This window comes from Thamnophis elegans, chromosome 1, assembly GCF_009769535.1.
Source record: "Thamnophis elegans isolate rThaEle1 chromosome 1, rThaEle1.pri, whole genome shotgun sequence".
Lineage (NCBI taxonomy): Eukaryota > Metazoa > Chordata > Lepidosauria > Squamata > Colubridae > Thamnophis > Thamnophis elegans.
Window position 1 is genome coordinate 157,487,302 of NC_045541.1, and position 18,778 is coordinate 157,506,079.

The 18,778-nt window shown below is 37.0% G+C and overlaps 2 protein-coding genes across 2 annotated transcripts in view; one reads left to right on the forward strand and one right to left on the reverse strand.

The window, feature by feature from the left end:
• Positions 1–209: 209 nt before the first annotated feature.
• On the reverse strand, positions 210–12,646 carry SOCS4 (suppressor of cytokine signaling 4). Its single transcript, XM_032209802.1, has 2 exons — positions 11,751–12,646; positions 210–2,182 (listed from the first exon to the last, which is right to left on the reverse strand). Exon 2 carries the CDS (start codon positions 2,089–2,091, stop codon positions 784–786), a length of 1,308 nt encoding a protein of 435 aa, XP_032065693.1. The 5' UTR covers positions 2,092–2,182; positions 11,751–12,646; the 3' UTR covers positions 210–783.
• Positions 12,647–12,822: 176 nt separating this feature from the next.
• WDHD1 (WD repeat and HMG-box DNA binding protein 1) overlaps positions 12,823–18,778 on the forward strand; it is a 32,850-nt gene continuing 26,894 nt past the window's right edge. Inside the window, exons 1-3 of the mRNA XM_032238328.1 lie at positions 12,823–12,894; positions 14,123–14,222; positions 15,010–15,121. Coding sequence (XP_032094219.1) covers positions 14,149–14,222; positions 15,010–15,121 — 186 coding nt within the window. The 5' untranslated portion in view covers positions 12,823–12,894; positions 14,123–14,148. The remainder of the gene's footprint in view (positions 12,895–14,122; positions 14,223–15,009; positions 15,122–18,778) is intronic.

Genomic DNA, 18,778 nt, shown 5'->3' on the forward strand with positions numbered 1-18,778 from the left:
GTATGATCTGACGTAGTTAGATAAACACCCATCAGACTATTTTCATGCATTTCATTTAACATTTATGACTATTAGTTTGTGGTACCAGCATCTACTTGTGCTTCAACACATAGTTCTTTTTAAAACATGTACTAACTTCATATCAAAATCTTTTAAGAAACTTCACAATAGTTTTAGGGTTCTTAGTAAGATGCCCAGAAAATTAGACATATATAGTCAACATTTATTAAAAATGATAAAAACTCCAAATCATGTTCTGACAAACAGCATATGGTTGTGACATTTAATCTCAAAATTTAAGCAACCTATATGAAATTTAAAACCACCAGTACCCAGAATGGTAGGAGCATCACAATCTTATTAATTTTATTTTTTATAGCAAGGACAGGATAATTTAAAAAAAAACATACAAATTGGCAATTCTGGAAGAGCTACTATATTCAGTTTTTCAAGCATGCCTGTAGTGCATATAAATTAGTTTATAAAAGATAAGTCAAATTTAATCTTGACTTAGCTTCGTATCTAAAAAGTTAAGCTTGAATGAAAACTTAAAAATAGCTTCCTTGAAATTTCACAAAACTTTATAGAATATTAGTACCAATTTTGTGTTTTTTTACAGAAACCTGTTCATTGGGGCAAGAAGTAAAAATCTATTTGGACATAAGGCTCAGGCAAAGTTAAGTATGATCTGTAGATATTTTTGCATGAAAATTTTATTAATAAGAAAGAGAAATAAAAACAAAATCTCCCAGAATAATTATAAATAATTTCCAGAATGTCTTTCTAGGCATGTTGATCTGGTACATCAATCCTGAGGACTCTTACTTTTGATTTATAATGATATTCTTTCAAATACAGCTTTACAGATGGAGGAACAGGAAGTGCATTTATGCCATCGTACGTTGTAGAATTACAAATAACTGTCCTGCATAGATGTTGAAGGGAAAAAGGGAAAGTTCTGTGTAAGGGAGTCGAGAGAAGTGGCTCAAAGAACATACAAGAGCTTGGATCTTTATAATGTTCTAAAAGCCCAGTAATGTCACGAGAATGGAAGACGCATGGATCATGAGCGTCAAAGCTGAAGTTGTGATTCCACTGTTCGATCCTGGCATGAAGAGAACGACTATAACGCCTGAAACTAACGGAAAATAAGTAATCCTCCTGGGCAGAATCACGTAATAAAAAAGTCCCTTCTGGCTTTCCATCTAAAAGTGCTTCTGCAGCGTATTTATCCATCACTCCCCAGTAACATGGGTTATTATTGATCTGAAGGAGGTCAGGAACCAGACAATGAACATAATCAATCTGGGTGTGATATCTGAGTGGCATCTGCAGCTGCAGAAGGTCATCCTCTATTTCCCACCGTGGTTTGTTTCTCTTCCTGGAGCTGGTGCAGAGTGTCACTACTTCATCATCAGAGTCCATGTCACTTTCCTCTCTGCTGCTCTTTAGCTGCTTGCCACCCATGGCAGATTCCTCTTGAGGATCACACGGATAGGAGTCAATAACGTTACTTTCCTGCAATACATCGGAGTCTGGCTCATCTGTCCCGTCAATCTCTCTCAGGTCTTCATCTTTCCTTTCACCTTTGGATGAACCCACACTTAGCCAGCTTTCAGATTTTTGTCTTACAGGGGCAGTGTGCTGCTTGATTAAGTGCCATCGGAATGCTAGCTCAGATCGTGGTGGGAAAGGGCATTTGTCCAGCATAAGCTCACTGATATGTATTTTCCTCTTTGGTGACAGCCCTGAAGAACGCCGAGTGTTGCAACTCTTTATGGGAAAACATTGTCCCATCGCATCCTGCAATTTCTGTTTAAAAGAACGGCTTAGGAACCTGTGACCACATACATGTTCCAACTCCATCTCAGCTGAAGAACAGCTCTGTTTTCTCTCCTGGTTCCTTAGGCTTAATGTAGGTATTCCTGAGGCGTTTGCCATTTCGGCATTAGAACTGTTCTCACTCTTTTTTGTCCAGGAAAGCTTCTTTCCACTCCATACGTATCCGTCCTTTCTGTCTGCACTTCTACTCCGGCTGGTTTTGGGTCTCACATCTGCATTTTTAGGTTTCCTTTCTTTATTTTCTGCCATGCTTTAAAGTTAAATGCTTCATAAAGATTCCAGAACTAACGTTGCCCAAATTCTTCACAGAAAGCACTCCTCATGTGTTCTGAGGCTATACCTATGAAAATGGAAAAGAAAGTATTCAACATATTTATTTCTCACATTTCTACATAATTAGAATTTGAACACTGTTTATAAGAATAAAAAGGACATAACAAAGATTTAAAAAACAGTGCGAACTTTTAACCACTCAGAATAATCTGACCCCATTCTGGAATGAAGTCAGGATTGTCACTGATGTCATGTTTTGGGAGAACAGGCTATTTCATTGGGGAAGGGCATCATCAAACAACCTTATCCTTAGGCCACTGGTGAATTTATTTCATGTGGAGTGGGGGACCCACAATATTGTGACATGGAATGAGTATACGTCATGGGTCAATTTTACCAAGAAGAAGATGGTCTTGGCAGTACCTCTAAATGTGAGCCAACACATTTAGAATTTTAAGGGTTAACCCAACATTCTGAATATTGAACCCAACACTCTATTGTCAGTAACTCAGAGGCTTACTGGCAACTAGAACAAAGCCTGAAATATTGGTGTAACTTAGCAGTAACAGCTCTCGCTATCAGAATGCAAAATACAGTGCAGAGATTACAGCTAAGTATAGTATATTGCAATTCTCTCTCTCCCTCTCCCTCCCTCCTCTATATATGTATGTATGTATGTATGTATGTATGTATGTATGTATATGTATGTATACACACACACAAGTACTTGTGTCTGTCTGTCTATCTGTCTGACTAAAAGCCATCTTGCATACCTTCACCATCTGTCCATCAAACAGTTGTCACAAAACTATGAGAAAGCTGTGAGAAAAACCAAGTGATAGACCTCCCCTTGTAGGGCAAGTGGTACCCTACCTAGAGTAATCAACAAAGTAGATTAAAAAAACAGATGATCTCTGAACAAAGAGTAAGCCCTTCTTATTGAATAAAGCCTCAACTTTTTTCATCCCATTTAGCCTCCAGCCACTAACAAAGACCTCAACAGCATCTCTGGCTCAGTGATATAATTGGGTATCATAAGCATAGAGATAGTACCTCAACACAGACTGATGTAAAATTTATCCAGCAGCCTCACAGAGATGCTAAGCAACAGGAGTGAGAGAATCAAAAATCCACAGAACCAACTTTTCTCCTCCACTACCACTGATTGTAATTACTCACTTAGAAGGAGGAAAATCATTGTGAAATAGTGGCACCAACCCTCAAACTACTCAGCCTTGTCAATGACACCAAAGGTCACTGAAAGGATCAAATGCATTCCTGTCACCCAGGTTGTGACAAATCTTTTCTACTAGAGTGATTACTGTTATTTCAGTCCAATACCTAGCCTGGCATATACTTAATTAAAATGGATACCAACAAGCTTCTTCTCCTCAAGGATTCTACAATTGGAGACATAACTTCTTTTTCAACCACCTTAATTGGAATAGCAATATTGGGGACTAGACAATAATCGCCCAGATTTTGGGGTCCAGGGGAGCCCCCTTCAGAAGGGGGACATTAATGTCTTATTACAGGCAACTGGGATAACTTCATCCACCGAAGAAGTGTTATGAATCTCCTGTTCACAACTATTCTCTTCTGCTCTGGCTATCTGAAAAAGCCAGGAAGGGCATGGATCTATAGATAGCCGGGCTCATGCCCCAAGTCTTTTATTTGTTTCATCAAGTCTATAAGCTAGAATGAATTCCAAGTAATATGTTGAGCAGTCACCATTTCAAACCTCACTGATGTGGAATCAAGACTCTGGTGAATCTAAGCAACTTTATTGGGAAAGAATTGTACAACATCCTTAAACAGGCAGACAGTAAATGCTCCTTATTCCCTCTGCAACAGGATATTAGCAACTGGACAACAGTCTGATGATGGAATAAGGGTGAGAATGCTTCACCACCCTTTATCATCATGGTACAGGATTGAACATGAGCTCTTACCTATGCTTAGTTAAATTCATCATTAATCACTTATCAAAATGTTTACGAGACCGAGCAGACGATCCTGTTTCCTGTACACTGATAGGACATTACAAGTATACACATTGCAGCCAGATTATAGCTCTATTCCAAGGAATATTCTAGCCCAACATAAGGAAAATCTGGTAGCCTATCCTACCCTAAGCTTCAATTTACTTCAAAGAAAAGAAAATTTGGGGAGAGATTTTGAAGGACAGCTTCAAAGTGAACAACTACAGCAGCTGCAATGTTGTGTGTGAATCTAGCAGTGTGTGAGGGATTCTGTAGACAAGGAAAAACTACATAGAGTAAAAGTTTAATACAGGCAGTCCTTGATTTATGATCACAGTTGAGCCCAAATTTTCCATTGCTGAACTGTCATAAGTCACTTTTTTCAGTGTTGTAACTTTGAACTGTCATTCAACGAATGATTGTAAGTTGAGAACTACCAGTAGGACAACTAAGATTGAACTTGGTCAATTAAATTCAAATGTGTACCAGAGATAATTTTCCTTAACCATTATTTGCTTATTCTCCAATTTCATTCATCTCTTACAGTCATAACAGTACTGAAGACAATATGTGTGCCAGAGAAAGCAGGCAGCAGTTCAACACTACACAATTTAGACCACCATTTTAATATTGTTTTCCCCAAAGTTATGCCTTTGATTTCAGGGTTCCCCCCCCTCCAAATTATATTAGCGTTCAGACTAATATAAAAAATTTAATTTCCCTCAATAATCTATGAATTGAGACTTGCAGTACAGTACATTTCACATTCAGTAATGATTACTCTAGGAAATACTTATACAGTATATGCACAAAGTCTTTGAATATCAGACTTTTCTGAACACTCAGCTGTAATACCAGTGTTCATCTTTGTTTTGAAGGATTTAAGAACTAGAAACAGGAAGCTCCATTTTTAATTTGATGGGGGAATATACATGCAGAGAAGCTGCCCAAATGGAAACAAAATTTTGCTCATATGGACAGCATACTAATTGGTAGATCCCATCTCTATGGAATGGTAAAAATTAGAGTTTAAGATTTCTTGTTTGAAGCAAGAAATAGTGGCATAGCCACTATTTTAATTTCTTAATAAAACATCAGTAGATCCTTGGAGTCACTACTCATCTTTTAGGGCTTTCAGATAAATGGATCTGTGAGTGATGATGTTCTGAATCACATCTAATGGAATTCAAATCTAATTAGCATTCCAGAGCTTCCTCCATTATCAAGTTAAGACAAACAAACTATAGATTAATTTAACTTCCATTCTTGGGAAAAGACCATTTCCCCACATTCTTTGCTTGCCTTTGGACAAATGCCACATTCAAGCTCGAAAAACCATTCAACAGCAAAAAGAAAAACCCAAACAAAAACCCAAATGAGAGATAAAGTAGGTCAACAAATAAAAGATAGTCAAAAATTCATCTAACACTTCTTACAATACAAGTTCACACAAGCATGATGTTAAGAGATGCTATTCTGCGCTGCTGACACTTTCAGGTCATTTTAAAAACAGAAACTAATTAAAATATGTCACAGAGCGGGTATTTTAGTCATTTGATTTTCAAAATGAGTTTTTAGAAGAGTATCCCCTAAGGCATCTGAAGCACCTAGGCTTTATGTCCTGAAAAGGATTATAAAAATAACTTGTTTCACTAAAAGCAATTTTATAAAATCCTGACATATGGAAATGCTTTTAAGGAACCGCAGAGGAAAGAAATGACATTACCTAAAGTAAGACTCCCTCAAGGTATAATTCATGCACAGTTCATGCCTTTCTTTGCCTTATTCTTTTGTGTATTATGTTTTCAAAAGAAAATTTAGGGACACAATATTTTTTGAAGTGCATCATAATAGAATCTGGATCAGCTAGGCCACTTTACGAAGATTGCAGTTTTAAAAAGCATCTTTAAATGCAAGTTTATTATGACATTACTAAATCCACAGGAAGAAAACCACAATGAGAGAAGCTACACTCTTGCCTGAAAAATCAGAATATTCCTCACAGTTTGCAAGATATGGAAACTCTAGATCAGGGGTTTCCAACCGGCAGTGTGAGACGATATTCTAGGGAGTGCAGAAACTTGGGTTTGGAAGTTTCAAAATTATAGTGTATATGCATAATTATATGCACACAATGATTTACTTTTGTAAGGGGTGCGAAAATATGTCAAAAGTGCTCTAGGAGTGCGGGGGTATAGAAAAGGTTGGGAACCCCTGCTATAGATGGAATATGTGTAAAGAAAAAGTGTATAAAAAGCCAAAGTCAAGAAGACAAGACATGTACACTTGTCCCGAGTTCTTTTCAAATCCATTTGAGGCTCATCCCAACCCCTTGAAGCACATTTGAAGCTGCAGGGGCACCAAGTAGAATAGATATGAACCAAGGAATTTGAATGGATTCGGCATGTTGATCAGTAGTGTAATTTAGCATAGGAGCAGTTTCATTTGTACCTGATGTCTTCTTACAAATCTCCTGGTTAACCGTATTGTGCCCTATTCAATATTTTAAATATCCTTTGAAAGCCTCTTATCGTAGCTATCATCAGATTCTTCAAGATTAAGATGGAGTACATGGTGCGGCTTTCCTAATTTCTATCCTCAAAACAGCAGTTCTGTGGGATAGGTTGGTCTAGATAGTAACTTCCTAAGATTCAGCTCAACCAAGAATTGGTTCCCTCAGTTCCCTGGAATGTAATTAACTTAGTCCTAGAGATTTAACTTCTCATGTTAAAGAACTATTATTTGACCATGGTTCTATCACTTTCAAACTTCAATCATGTCCCTTTATCTTGCTCTTCATAACTTGCTGGTAGTACATATATTTTTAAAAAAACCACATATCAGAACAGAAGTTCAGTATTGCTACATCTTCTTTGCTATTTCTCATCATCTATTACCTTCATTCATTAGCTGGCGTACTGTTTCTTTCCCAGTTATTTTGAACAAGTACCAAGATGCTCTTTTTGTATTTCTTAACATCCTTTGCTAAATCAGCTTAGTTGAGGCTTTCATTTTCTACAATTATAGTATTAGATTACCTGTCAATACTCTCCCTATATGACTGGACCTCTTTCCACTTCTGATATGTACCCCCTTTCCCCCTTTTAAATTTAAAACAATCTAGTTCCAAAATACTAAGCTATTCAGCGTTAGAACAGAGAGAATCACCCCCCCCCCAGTTATTGTGTTTCACAATCACACTTAACTTTATAATATCTTTTTCTTGGTAGGAGGGATGCTTTGAATAAAGCTTTGGACTGCATTACCTATACTACTGCAGACTTATTGAAACCAAACACCTCAATTTTTTGGGGGTAAGAGAAACCTTAAAGCAAAAGAAATACAAGCATCCTGTCTCAACTATTAATGCTCTTATATAAGTTCAATGATTCACAAAAGGTAAGCTGTGATCTCTCAGGGAGTTGTCACTATTTTAGAAGATACTCACAACTAAAAAAAATGACAATGGTATGGTAATTAAGTTTAGGCGTTTGAATATTACCAAGCTTATGAATTGGCTTTCACCTTCCTTTTCTTGTGAATACAGTATTCTTAAAAGTATTATTCATGTAAAGGAACATTACTTTGGAATAAAGTTTTTTTTTCATATTTTCGTATCTGTTTATTCTACAAAATGTTTAATCAATTAAAATCCTTGTTAAATCAAACTTGTCAATATTTTTTGTACTTTCCTTTGGTGAAAATAAAATGCAATAGTGATGATAATAATAACATAGATGTAGTGGTTAAGGCACCAGGATAAAATCTGGGAGACCATGAGTTCTATTTCCACCTTAGGCATGAAGCCATGAAGGTGGCTTTAGGCCAGTCACTCTCCTTTCTCAGCTCTAAGAAGGCAATGGCAAACCATTTCCAAAATCTCGCCAAGAAAATTGCAAGAATTAATCTAAGCATTAATTTGGGTTTGGCTTCTCCTAGAAATATTTATATGTTTCAGGCATTTCTGCTCATATGGTATATAGTAGTAAAGCTATAGAGCTTGGAGTGTCTGTAAAATGTATGTTAATGACATACAAAGTTTGATATATTTTATAAAGCTGGAAGATTATGTCATGGTTTTATTTAATATATTAACATTTAATTATTAAGAGTAATTGGTATATTTATTTCTTATCTAGCCCTAACTGCAATGAAATCATTAGCTTTATTTGGGAGGAAATCACACAAATTCATTCATTATTTAAAAGGTAATGCAGTATTACAGAGTTCAAGAACACCTCTTTTGGTTTTTAGAGGAATTTTAAAAATTATTTTCATAATTAAAATCACAGGGTTTTTTTTCCCAGAGTAAGGACTAAGCTTGTCGAAGTTTTAAGAAAAAGAATGTCTTTTGAACTCACTGTTTTTCTAAAATATTGACAAGCTTGTTTTCTTACTCTGGGAAAAAAGAAATCTGTGATTCCAATTGTATAGATAATTTTCCTTTCTACATTCCACACTCTCTCAGCCCTAATAATCTTCTTTTAATAAACTAACCGAGATGATAAAAGAACAAAGCTGTCACTCCTACCCTCTGTTTAATTAATTTATTATCATTTTATGTCTTTACCAATCATAATATTGTCACCCAGAGATTCCCTATTTATCCCTTTAGGGTTTATATATGATCACTCAGTCAGTGATTGAGCAAGACAAAAAGAATTTTGATTAAATGTTACATTAACAAGCACCAGGCTGAACTTAATGATAGATTTAAAGCAATACCTAAATCTACAATTGAGAGTTAAACAATCTTATGCATATGACTACAAAATACTATTAGCACAAATTGGGTCTATAACTTTATCAACATAAAGGCCAATTACATTTTGATAATCTGATGACAAAAAAAACACAAATCCAATTAAAAAGAAGCCTTCACATAAATTTTATTCATATAGATTTACTAAAGTCTGTATTTCATTCTTCTTCTCCTTATCATCAGTGTCACCCTCTCCGCTTTATAACATATAGACATGTATTTAAACTAAATACACATAACTTCATATCAGCTAATGTCAACAAAACAAATTAAAGTAAATGGCAGTCTAGTTATTAAATATATTTTCACCTGGAGGGCAGCATTAATGGAATGAGCCATTTGGTAAGTCAAGATATGGCATCTGCTTTATTTTAACAGAAAATTAGCAGAGGTGATACAGGTCATCTCAGTAAAAAGGAGGTTTGTGTCTTCCATTTGTAACTGCACTTGAAAAACATTTAAATGTGAAGCTAGCTCTCACAGAAACAATAGAGCAAAGAATTCTTTTGAGTCATATGATTTTTGGCTACAAGAAGAGTCATCATAGCATGAAAATCACTGAAGAGCTTTAGCCATTGTTCCTCGACACATGATTGCCTCTGACTATAATGTCATATCTAATCTGAAAGAGTATGGAAATTGATGCATTCACTTTAACTTCACTTAAAGCTTGATATAGATTTTATCCTGAAGGGAGAACACACAAGATATTTGACTGATCTTTTCCTACATTAAATCAGGAAGACAGAATATTGCTAGAAGCCATGTCCTAATTCTTTTCAAGTGCACATAATCTCTTTTTTGATACCAAATTTTGACTAGAACAGAAGTTGTGTAATGGCTTTTCGCATAATGGCTTTTCGCATATTATCTGGACCACATAAAGCATTTCTGCATCATTTTACAAATATATTGACTGAAAATGAAAGGATATTATTATTCACTTGAAAAATACTACAGTTAGCCATTCTGCAGGGTACTTTACATAAGAAAAAGAGGATATTATATCACTTCATAGTTTACTCCCTCTCATAAGTTGTTAACACTTATTACCAAATGTTTTTTTCTTCAAAATAAAAGCTGCCCAAATGATTTTATCTTGAACATTCACGTATGTTAAGTATAAGGAATAATATATTGGATTGGACTTGCCAAATACATTTTGCATTCAGAGAAGAAAAATCCAAAACAGCTTGTTGATAAGGAACACAATTACCGGTAATTATGAATGTCTCATATTTCAACCTTTCCTAAATGAATGAGAGTGGGGTAAGATCATGTATATAGCAGAAGTTTTTACGAGAAGAACTTCCCAATAAGGTTGGGATCAGTTTAGCTCCAGTGGGAGCTAAAATCAGTAAATTATCTTGATGTTTGGTCCTGAAAATCCATGAGGCAACTGAGATGAGAGAAGAGACAGTTTTGTCAAGCTAAAGGACTTGCAAAATCAAACAGCAGAACAGTTTCCAAACGCGCCCCACTCCCGAAAAACCCCCAATAAGAGTGGAATGCATAAAGAGAACAGGCTGACAGGAAATTGTCTACTTTAACTGCTCTCAGGCCTCCTAGAATGGTTCCACTTAGAGAAATATTCTCAGCTTAATTCAAAAAGGATTAAGATTCTCAAAAGTCATTTCTCACAATTCTCCTAAAGCCCCAGATATTCTAAATATGTATTAAATGGCAGAGAAAATGCAAAGAGCATTCAGAACATTTTCTAAAACAAACCAAGAGTTAATTATGTTCAGATATTTTGGTATAATGTCATGATTTAATGCAAGAACATGACATTGTACCAAAATATTTGATTAGATATTTGGTGATTAAATGATTAGAACATATTCTAATTAAAACCAGTTAAAATAATACCTGTTTTTCTAGGAAGAAAATAGGCACTGACCTTTTAAAAAAATAATTTTCTCTATGTATCCACAAAACGATCTGCCTGATTAACAAAGCACAGCATGAGACCAAAAATATTTTCCTATGTAGTGTAAACATGGCCAAATAAGCTATCCAAAACTATTTATATATTTTGTCAGCTAACAGTCAGTAAGAGCCAAACTAACTTTACAATATAAGTGGGCAGAAACAAGAATTCACACGCCATATGATTGCTCCAACTTTTAGTTTTTATTCTAAAAGCAGCAGGCTCAGGATAAAAACATGAACAAATCGCTTTTGGAATATTGTCAATTTCAATTAGTCTAACTGACATTTCCATGTAACTTTAAAAACATATTGAGAAAGAACTGTCAGATGATGAAGAGAAATAAATTTCTAACTTTTTAGAACTACAAGTAGGCAAGTCAAAGCTCTTTAAAACAAAACAGGTGCTTGTTCTAAAGATGACATCTTCTAACCTTAAGACCTACCATTCCTTGGTTAAACTTAGAAGGTGGATGCAATCACCATGATGCAAATGCCGAACTAAACACAGTAAATATTTTCCATGAAATCTTGCACTTCAAACAATCAGCAACCTAGCTGTTGCCACAGGTTATGAACATTTTATAATGTGCCTCTCCAGAATTTTAAAAGAAACTTTTAAAACAACAACTTTATTTTAGCATAAAATTTTATTTTTTAAAGGGAAAAAAGTTTCCTTTAACTGTTTTTTTAAAATTATGCTGCTGAAATGATGGCTGTGGCTATGAAATTAACACTGAAACTAATTTTCTGTTTGCTCCTTTTCCACCAGCCACCAACAATGGATATCTATCTCAAATTCAGTTTTTCTCCCCAGGATTCTTAAAGAAACATTTCACCAACATCATGGTCCCTAATAAAAGTTGAGTTTACTGGAGAGGGATAACTTTGTCAGAATGAACAGATGCCAGTTCTTTCCATCTCCCACCCTGCCTTCTTTCCCCATGGATGTACATGCTCACCTGCTGCTCACCCAAGAAACATTTTGAAGGGATGCCAAAAAGCAGGGAAGAAAGAGAAACCTCGTCCAAATATCGTGGCACTGACAGGCACCACTACTCGCCATCAGACACAAAGGATGACGGAGCAACAGCACAGCTGGAGGAGGAAGGATTGGGGCTAAGGGGGTCCAAGGATGAGAAAGGAGGAGAGAAGGGAAGATGTCTGAACTGAAGGGGAGGATCTTCAAACCTTCTGTTGGTGTGTGGGTGTGGGTGTGTGAGAGGGGGGAGAGGGAGGGCGGCAGGGAGGGAAAGAAAGCAAATTGGAGGAGGAAGGTTGAGAAAATAAAGAAATAGAGGAAACTGAAAAGCAAAGTATGCTAGGAAAAAGTGGCTGAAGGTGGAGGGAAGTTAGGAAAGAGAAGCAATAGCTGCCATTGGAAATCCATTCTTTTGGGAGGGAATGAATCCCTTTAGGATACATGGAAAGTTATTTCTAGTTAGTTTACATATGGTTGCAATTAAACTGCAAAGGAAAGAAGGCTGGGGGTGGGACGGGGAAGAAGGTCTGGAAAAGCTGCAGAAGTCTCGATATATGGAGACGGGGGGACGGACAGTAAAAGGGAAAAGAGGACCATGGCCAAGAAAGCTGCTGTTCTTGCAAAACAGGAGCGTGTTTTCTCTCTCTCTCTCTCTCCCACCCACCCCCTAAAATCTGTGTCCCAAAAGAAGCGTTAAAACAACGGGACAGGACAGGGAAGGAGAAGGAGGGTGGCAGAGGGAACGGAGCAGCAACCCCTACGATTTCCAGGACGAAGGGGGCTAAAGAAGGACGCCGGCGACTTGACCGCCCTCTTTCTAACCCCACCCTTGCCGCCGTCAGTCCGTCCTTCAGCCGCGCTGCCCACAGGCGCAGCTTCTCCTCTCCGCCTCCCAGGCGGTTATGAAGGCGCAGACGCAGCCCAGCCACCCCCCATCCCCACGCGGCCTCCCTGACAGGATCCAGCCGGCTTCCCGGGGTGGGGAGGTGGGGCTGGAGGCGGGACCGAGCGTGGGACGGAAAGCGCAACAGCCCAATGAGAAGGCCAAGAAAAAGCACGGGCCTGGCTCTGGCGCTGATGACGTCACTCGGAAGCGAAGCGCGGGAAAGCTCGAAGGACGGCGGGTGAGTGAGGGCGGCGGGGTGGCATAGCTTTGCCGGTGAGGGGCTGCTGTGAGCCGCTCTTTGGGGCTGTGCTTGGGGAACGAGCGTCCTCCCTCCGCACCCGGTACCTATTCCCACGCACGTCCTTAGGACCCGGTGAGGGACGGTCTTCCCGCCGTTTCTCGGGTGACCTCAACGGGGAAGGGAATAAAGCATGTTCTATTAGCTGTGGGCAGCCTTTCTCTCTCTTGGTACATTGGACGACATGTCCCATCATCCTAATCCAGCATGGCTTGAGAGAGGTCATGAAGTGCACTTGGAAGGGCATCTGGTTGAAAAAGTTTGAAATAAAATATAACCTTTAGGATTGCTGATCCTGAAATTGCAACCCTAATGATCGTATAATTGATACAATTCTGGATTGCACGACCCCCATCAGTAAAAGAAGCTTATAGTGGACTGTAGAAGGAATAGATCAGACATCCAGCCCTTGCTCATCAGTGGAGACCAAGCTGAGCAAGTGGCTAGTTTTAAGTTTCTGGGTGTTATCATAAAAGAGGACCTGACCTGTGGCACTCACATTGCAGCACTGGTCAAAAGGGCCGGAGCAGAGATTATACCACCTGAGACTTCTCAGGAAACAACTGAATGAAAAACTCCTGGTGATCTTCTACTGCTGCACCATAGGAAGTATTTTAACTTACTGCATCTGTGTAGGGTTTGCCAATTGCACAGTGGCAGATAGGACAGCACTCCAGAGGGTCAACGTCATTGCCCAGAGGATCATTGGTTGCCCTCTCATCTCTTTGGAAGAGCTTTATAGCTCCTGCTGCCTTAAGAAAGTTCAAAACATTCTTAAAGATCCATCTCATCCTGGGCACCTTTTTTTTGAACTATTACCATCCGGCAAATAGTACAGGACAATAAAAACAAGGACAAATAGGCTGAAAAACAGCTGCTATCCCAGGGCAGAACCCATTTTAAATTCTATGGTATAGTGCAATATTGGGTTTTCAATTTCAATTATATAGAAAGTAAAGAATCTGTGTTTTTTTTTATTTTTATAGTAATGTACACTGAAGACGGCATTTAATTTCATTGTCCCATGTGCAATGACAATAAAGTAAACTAAACTAATCTAAAAAAGGATCCTATAGATCATTCTTCGCTAGGAGAGGCCTGCATTGTATTTTGTAGTTATTTTATTTCATTTATTTTTATTTATTTATTTGTGTTCTATTGCTGCTAGATTCAGAGTTTTTATTGAAGGAGAAAATGTCCTCACAAAAACCAATGAGATATGGACATACGGAAGGCCAGACAGATGTCTGTTTCAATGACACTGGAAGGTGAGTGATTGAAACTTATCTATGCTTATGTAGTGATTTAATTCAGAAATATACAAATATTTTTGAAATGTGTTTCTGACCGAATAATAAGCAGCAAAGGAATTAAGAGAAACTAGTGTTGGAATCATGACAACACATTATAAAGTTTATTAGTCTCTTCAAAGTGATTAATTTTAACACCCCTCCCACCCCACCATGTAAGCCATGCCAAAGTTATTAGTCAGTATACTAATTAAAATAAATAACCAAAATAATTCAATATATATATAGGTTGTTAGCAATGGCATGTGGGACCCTAATTGCTATCACTAAGCAATATGGTCGTAAAGTGTGGCATTGTGTGATCACACTGCTTAGGGATGTGATTCCAGTACTCCCAGTTGTCATCCTTAAATGAATCATTGTGGGTTTGCATATATATAATTACTGTAGCTAGGTTTGCACATTGTGGTAAGTCATAAACTGGTTTAGAAATCAGATTGATCAGATTCCCTTGACAGGAAGACAAAAGCAAGGAAAACAGTAGGAGTTTAATATGTATATGTATACCTGAGATTAATTAATCTGGGGAATTACTTAGGAAATATCAATCCTATAAATGCCATTGCTTGAGACCAGCATCTTTGCTTGTATCATTATTTATTCTTTAAAGATTATATAAAGAAAAAAATACCTTTGGATAATGTATCTTTTGTTACAATAGATTTTAATGAGATCTGAATGTGTGTGTATGAAATAGTTATGCATATTATTACTGTATCCCTGTATTTTTATTTTGTTTCTTTAGTTGTATTGTAACTTGCGGCAGTGATGGAGATGTAAGATTTTGGGAAAGCCTGGATGATGATGATCCAAAGTCCATTAATGTAGGCGAAAAAGCCTACTCATTTGCTCTCAAGGTACTCCTGAAACAAAACAAAATCCAAACAAAACACATGTTTATATGAAGTGTGAACCAAGCCATTGAAGAGACTTGTATATAATGGTGAACTAATCCTATTTTTCATGTAAAAAGTTGCTTTCTTTATTTTAGAGGGGTTTTGAATTCTGAATATAGCATTTTTAATTCAGAAGGGTTATTTTGAAACTGAAATACTTCCAAAATGATCAAAACAATAAATATCACCTGGCTCAGATTCAAAACCATTGCATCCAAAACTTGGTAGGTAAATATTTAGTGTTAATTTTCAATTTCTCATAGGTATATGATTCTGGTCTTGAGTTCATAAAAACAGGTTATTAAATTGAAAACAAGTCAAGCTGTTCATCTAAGAACAGAATTATCACATTCACAGATTTTTGTAAACTCTTATAAAATGAAATAAATTATCATTTTTCCATCCCTTTCTATTTTTCTGATCCCATGTACCTCAAATGCTTAATTGTGGGGATTCCATAGAATGAATGAATCAATGAATATATATATATATATATATATATATATATATATATATATATATATATATATATATATATATATATATATATTCATTGAATGGAATTTAAATACTTTTTTATGTTACCACCTACATTTTATTGTGAAATGATAATAGAAATGTCTACATTTTTAAAAAACAATTAAGCTTCTTGCTCAAATGCAAAAAGTCAAATGTATACAAATTACAGTTTTTCCCTGAATTACTATGTATCTCTAAGCTTTAAGTTTGGCTTTCTGTTGGTGTCTAGATCAAAATTCCTAAGAGAATTTCTGTACATTATTCAGTATTGGATGAAGTCTGCCCCCTGGTGAATATGGCATGACAAAGCAAATCTAATGCTTTCTATAAGACATCCAAGTTTTATATCACAAGTGGAAACTGCATTTTCTTTTTTGTCCTGTTGAAATGGGTTGAATGTTTTGAAGTTATTATCTGTTACAGGTGAAACTTGAAAAATTAGAATATTATGCAAAGTTCATTTGTTTCAGTAATGCAGCTTAAAAGGTGAAACTAATATATGAGATAGACTCATTACATGCAAGATAGTTCAAGCCGTGATTTGTCATAATTGTGATGATTATGACTTACAGCTCATGAAAACCCCAAATCCACAATCTCAGAAAATTAGAATATTGTGAAAAGGTGCAATATTCTAGGCTTAAAGTGTCCCACTCTAATCAGCTAATTAAACCATAACACCTGCAAAGGGTTCCTGAGCCTTTAAATGGTCTCTCAGTCTGGTTCAGTAGGAATCATAATCATGGGAAAGACTGCTGATCTGACAGTTGTGCAGAAAACCATCATTGACACCCTCCATAAGGAGGGAAAGCCTCAAAAGGTAATTGCAAAAGAAGTTGGATGTTCCCAAAGTGCTGTATCAAAGCACATTAATAGAAAGTTATGTGGAAGGGAAAAGTGTGGAAGAAAAAGGTGCACAAGCAGCAGGGATGACCGCAGCCTGGAGAGGATTGTCAGGAAAAGGTCATTCAAAAGTGTTTGGGACTTTCACAAGGAGTGGACTGAGGCTGGAGTCAGTGCATCAAGAGCCACCACACACATACGGATCCTGGACATGGGCTTCAAATGTCGTATTCCTCTTGTCAAGCCGCTCCTGAGCAACAAACAACGTCAGAAGTGTCTTACCTGGACTAAAGAAAAACAGACCTGGTCTGTAGCTCAGTGGTCCAAAGTCCTCTTTTTTGATGAGAGCAACTTTTGCATCTCATTTGGAAACCAAGGACCCAGAGTATGGAGGAAGAATGGAGAGGCACACAATGCAAGATGCTTGAAGTCGAGTGTGAAGTTTCCACAGTCTGTGTTGATTTGGGAGCCATGTCATCTGCTGGTATTGGTCCACTGTGCTTCATTAAGTCCAGGGTCAACGCAGCCATCTATCAGGAGATTTTGGAGCACTTCATGCTTCCTTCTGCAGACGAGCTTTATGGGGATGCTGACTTCATTTTCCAGCAGGACTTGGCACCTGCCCACACTGCCAAAAGCACCAAAACCTGGTTCAGTGACCGTGGGATTACTGTGCTTGATTGGCCAGCAAACTCGTCTGACCTGAACCCCATTGAGAATCTATGGGGCATTGCAAGAGAAAGATGAGAGACATGAGACCGAACAATGCAGAAGAGCTGAAGGCCGCTATTGAAGCATCCTGGTCTTCCATAACACCTCAGCAGTGCCACAGGCTGATAATTTCCATGCCACGCCGCATTGAGGTAGTAATTGCTGCAAAAGGGGCCCAAACCAAGTACTGAGTACATATGCATGCTTATACTTTTCAGAGGTCCGATATTGTTCTATGTACAATCCTTGTTTTATTGATTGCGTGTAATATTCTAATTTTCTGAGATTGTGGATTTGGGGTTTTCATGAGCTGTAAGCCATAATCATCACAATTATGACAAATCACAGCTTGAACTATCTTGCTTTGCATGTAATGAGTCTATCTTATATATTAGTTTCACCTTTTAAGTTGCATTACTGAAATAAACGAACTTTTGCATGATATTCTAATTTTTCGAGTTTCACCTGTAGACATAGGAAAATTTAACAGATGTTGCATCAGCTTTAAGCCTCTGCAAAACCTAGAGCTTCCATTTCCACCCTTAAAATAAACCCCCAAACTAAAATGTATTGACCCCACATCCTTTGGAAGACTCAGTTCCAAAGACAGTCAAATTTAAAGTCTGGTTATTTTTGTATGTTTATGTATGATTAATATGCTACGTATTTATCTAAATGCTTTTAATATTATGAATGCAATCAGTCTTCTATTTTTTTCCTTCACCACAGTTTTGCAGTTTTCTCCCAAGACTTTGTTCACTATTGATCTTTCTCAGTAGTTAGTTCCTAGTCTTTGAAATATAAGTATGGAGTCGGTTCTTTCTTGCCATTCATCCACATATTTTCAGAATATCCTATTTTCATGTTTGTTCCTTAACTTTATATTTGCATACACATACATGAATCATTATAATTTGTAAAGCAAACCATCAATCTTGGTCATCCTGGTTTTTTTAAAAATCCATTAAAAGGGGTGTTTAAAAAGAAAAAAATAAATTAAACCACCAAAATTTCTAAAATATTTTAAAGTAGGCAAAATATCTGACTTTTGAAACTTTTTTGATTTTGTGAAGAACATGTGATATTGGGCGAAATCATATATGCCTGCACTGCAAAGTGGTAGCTGATTCTTGTTTTAAAACATAATCTTAAGTAAATATGTCAGCCTTAATAATATCTACTGATTCTGCACCTCAAATATTGTCCTATAGTTTTCAGCTTTGGAGCTGGGTATAGAAAATAATTGGCTAAACTTGAGAATAGCATTTTTAGGTAAAAATAATAGACTAAGGCAGTAGTTAAATACAAGGTTTAGCTTGGCAGAGATCTCTCCAATCTGCATGAATATTCTGAGACAGAAATGAGGTTGGATTTCTTATTTTTATCTCAATGCATGTACGTACATATAAGTCCACCTACAGTTGCTTGGTGTAATCAATGTCTTTAATATTTGAAAAAGCAGTTGGAGAGAAATCACTGGAGTTCCCCCCCCCCCGAACTTTCCTTTTGTACGTGTCAAATTACATGAAATATTATTCTGTCCAA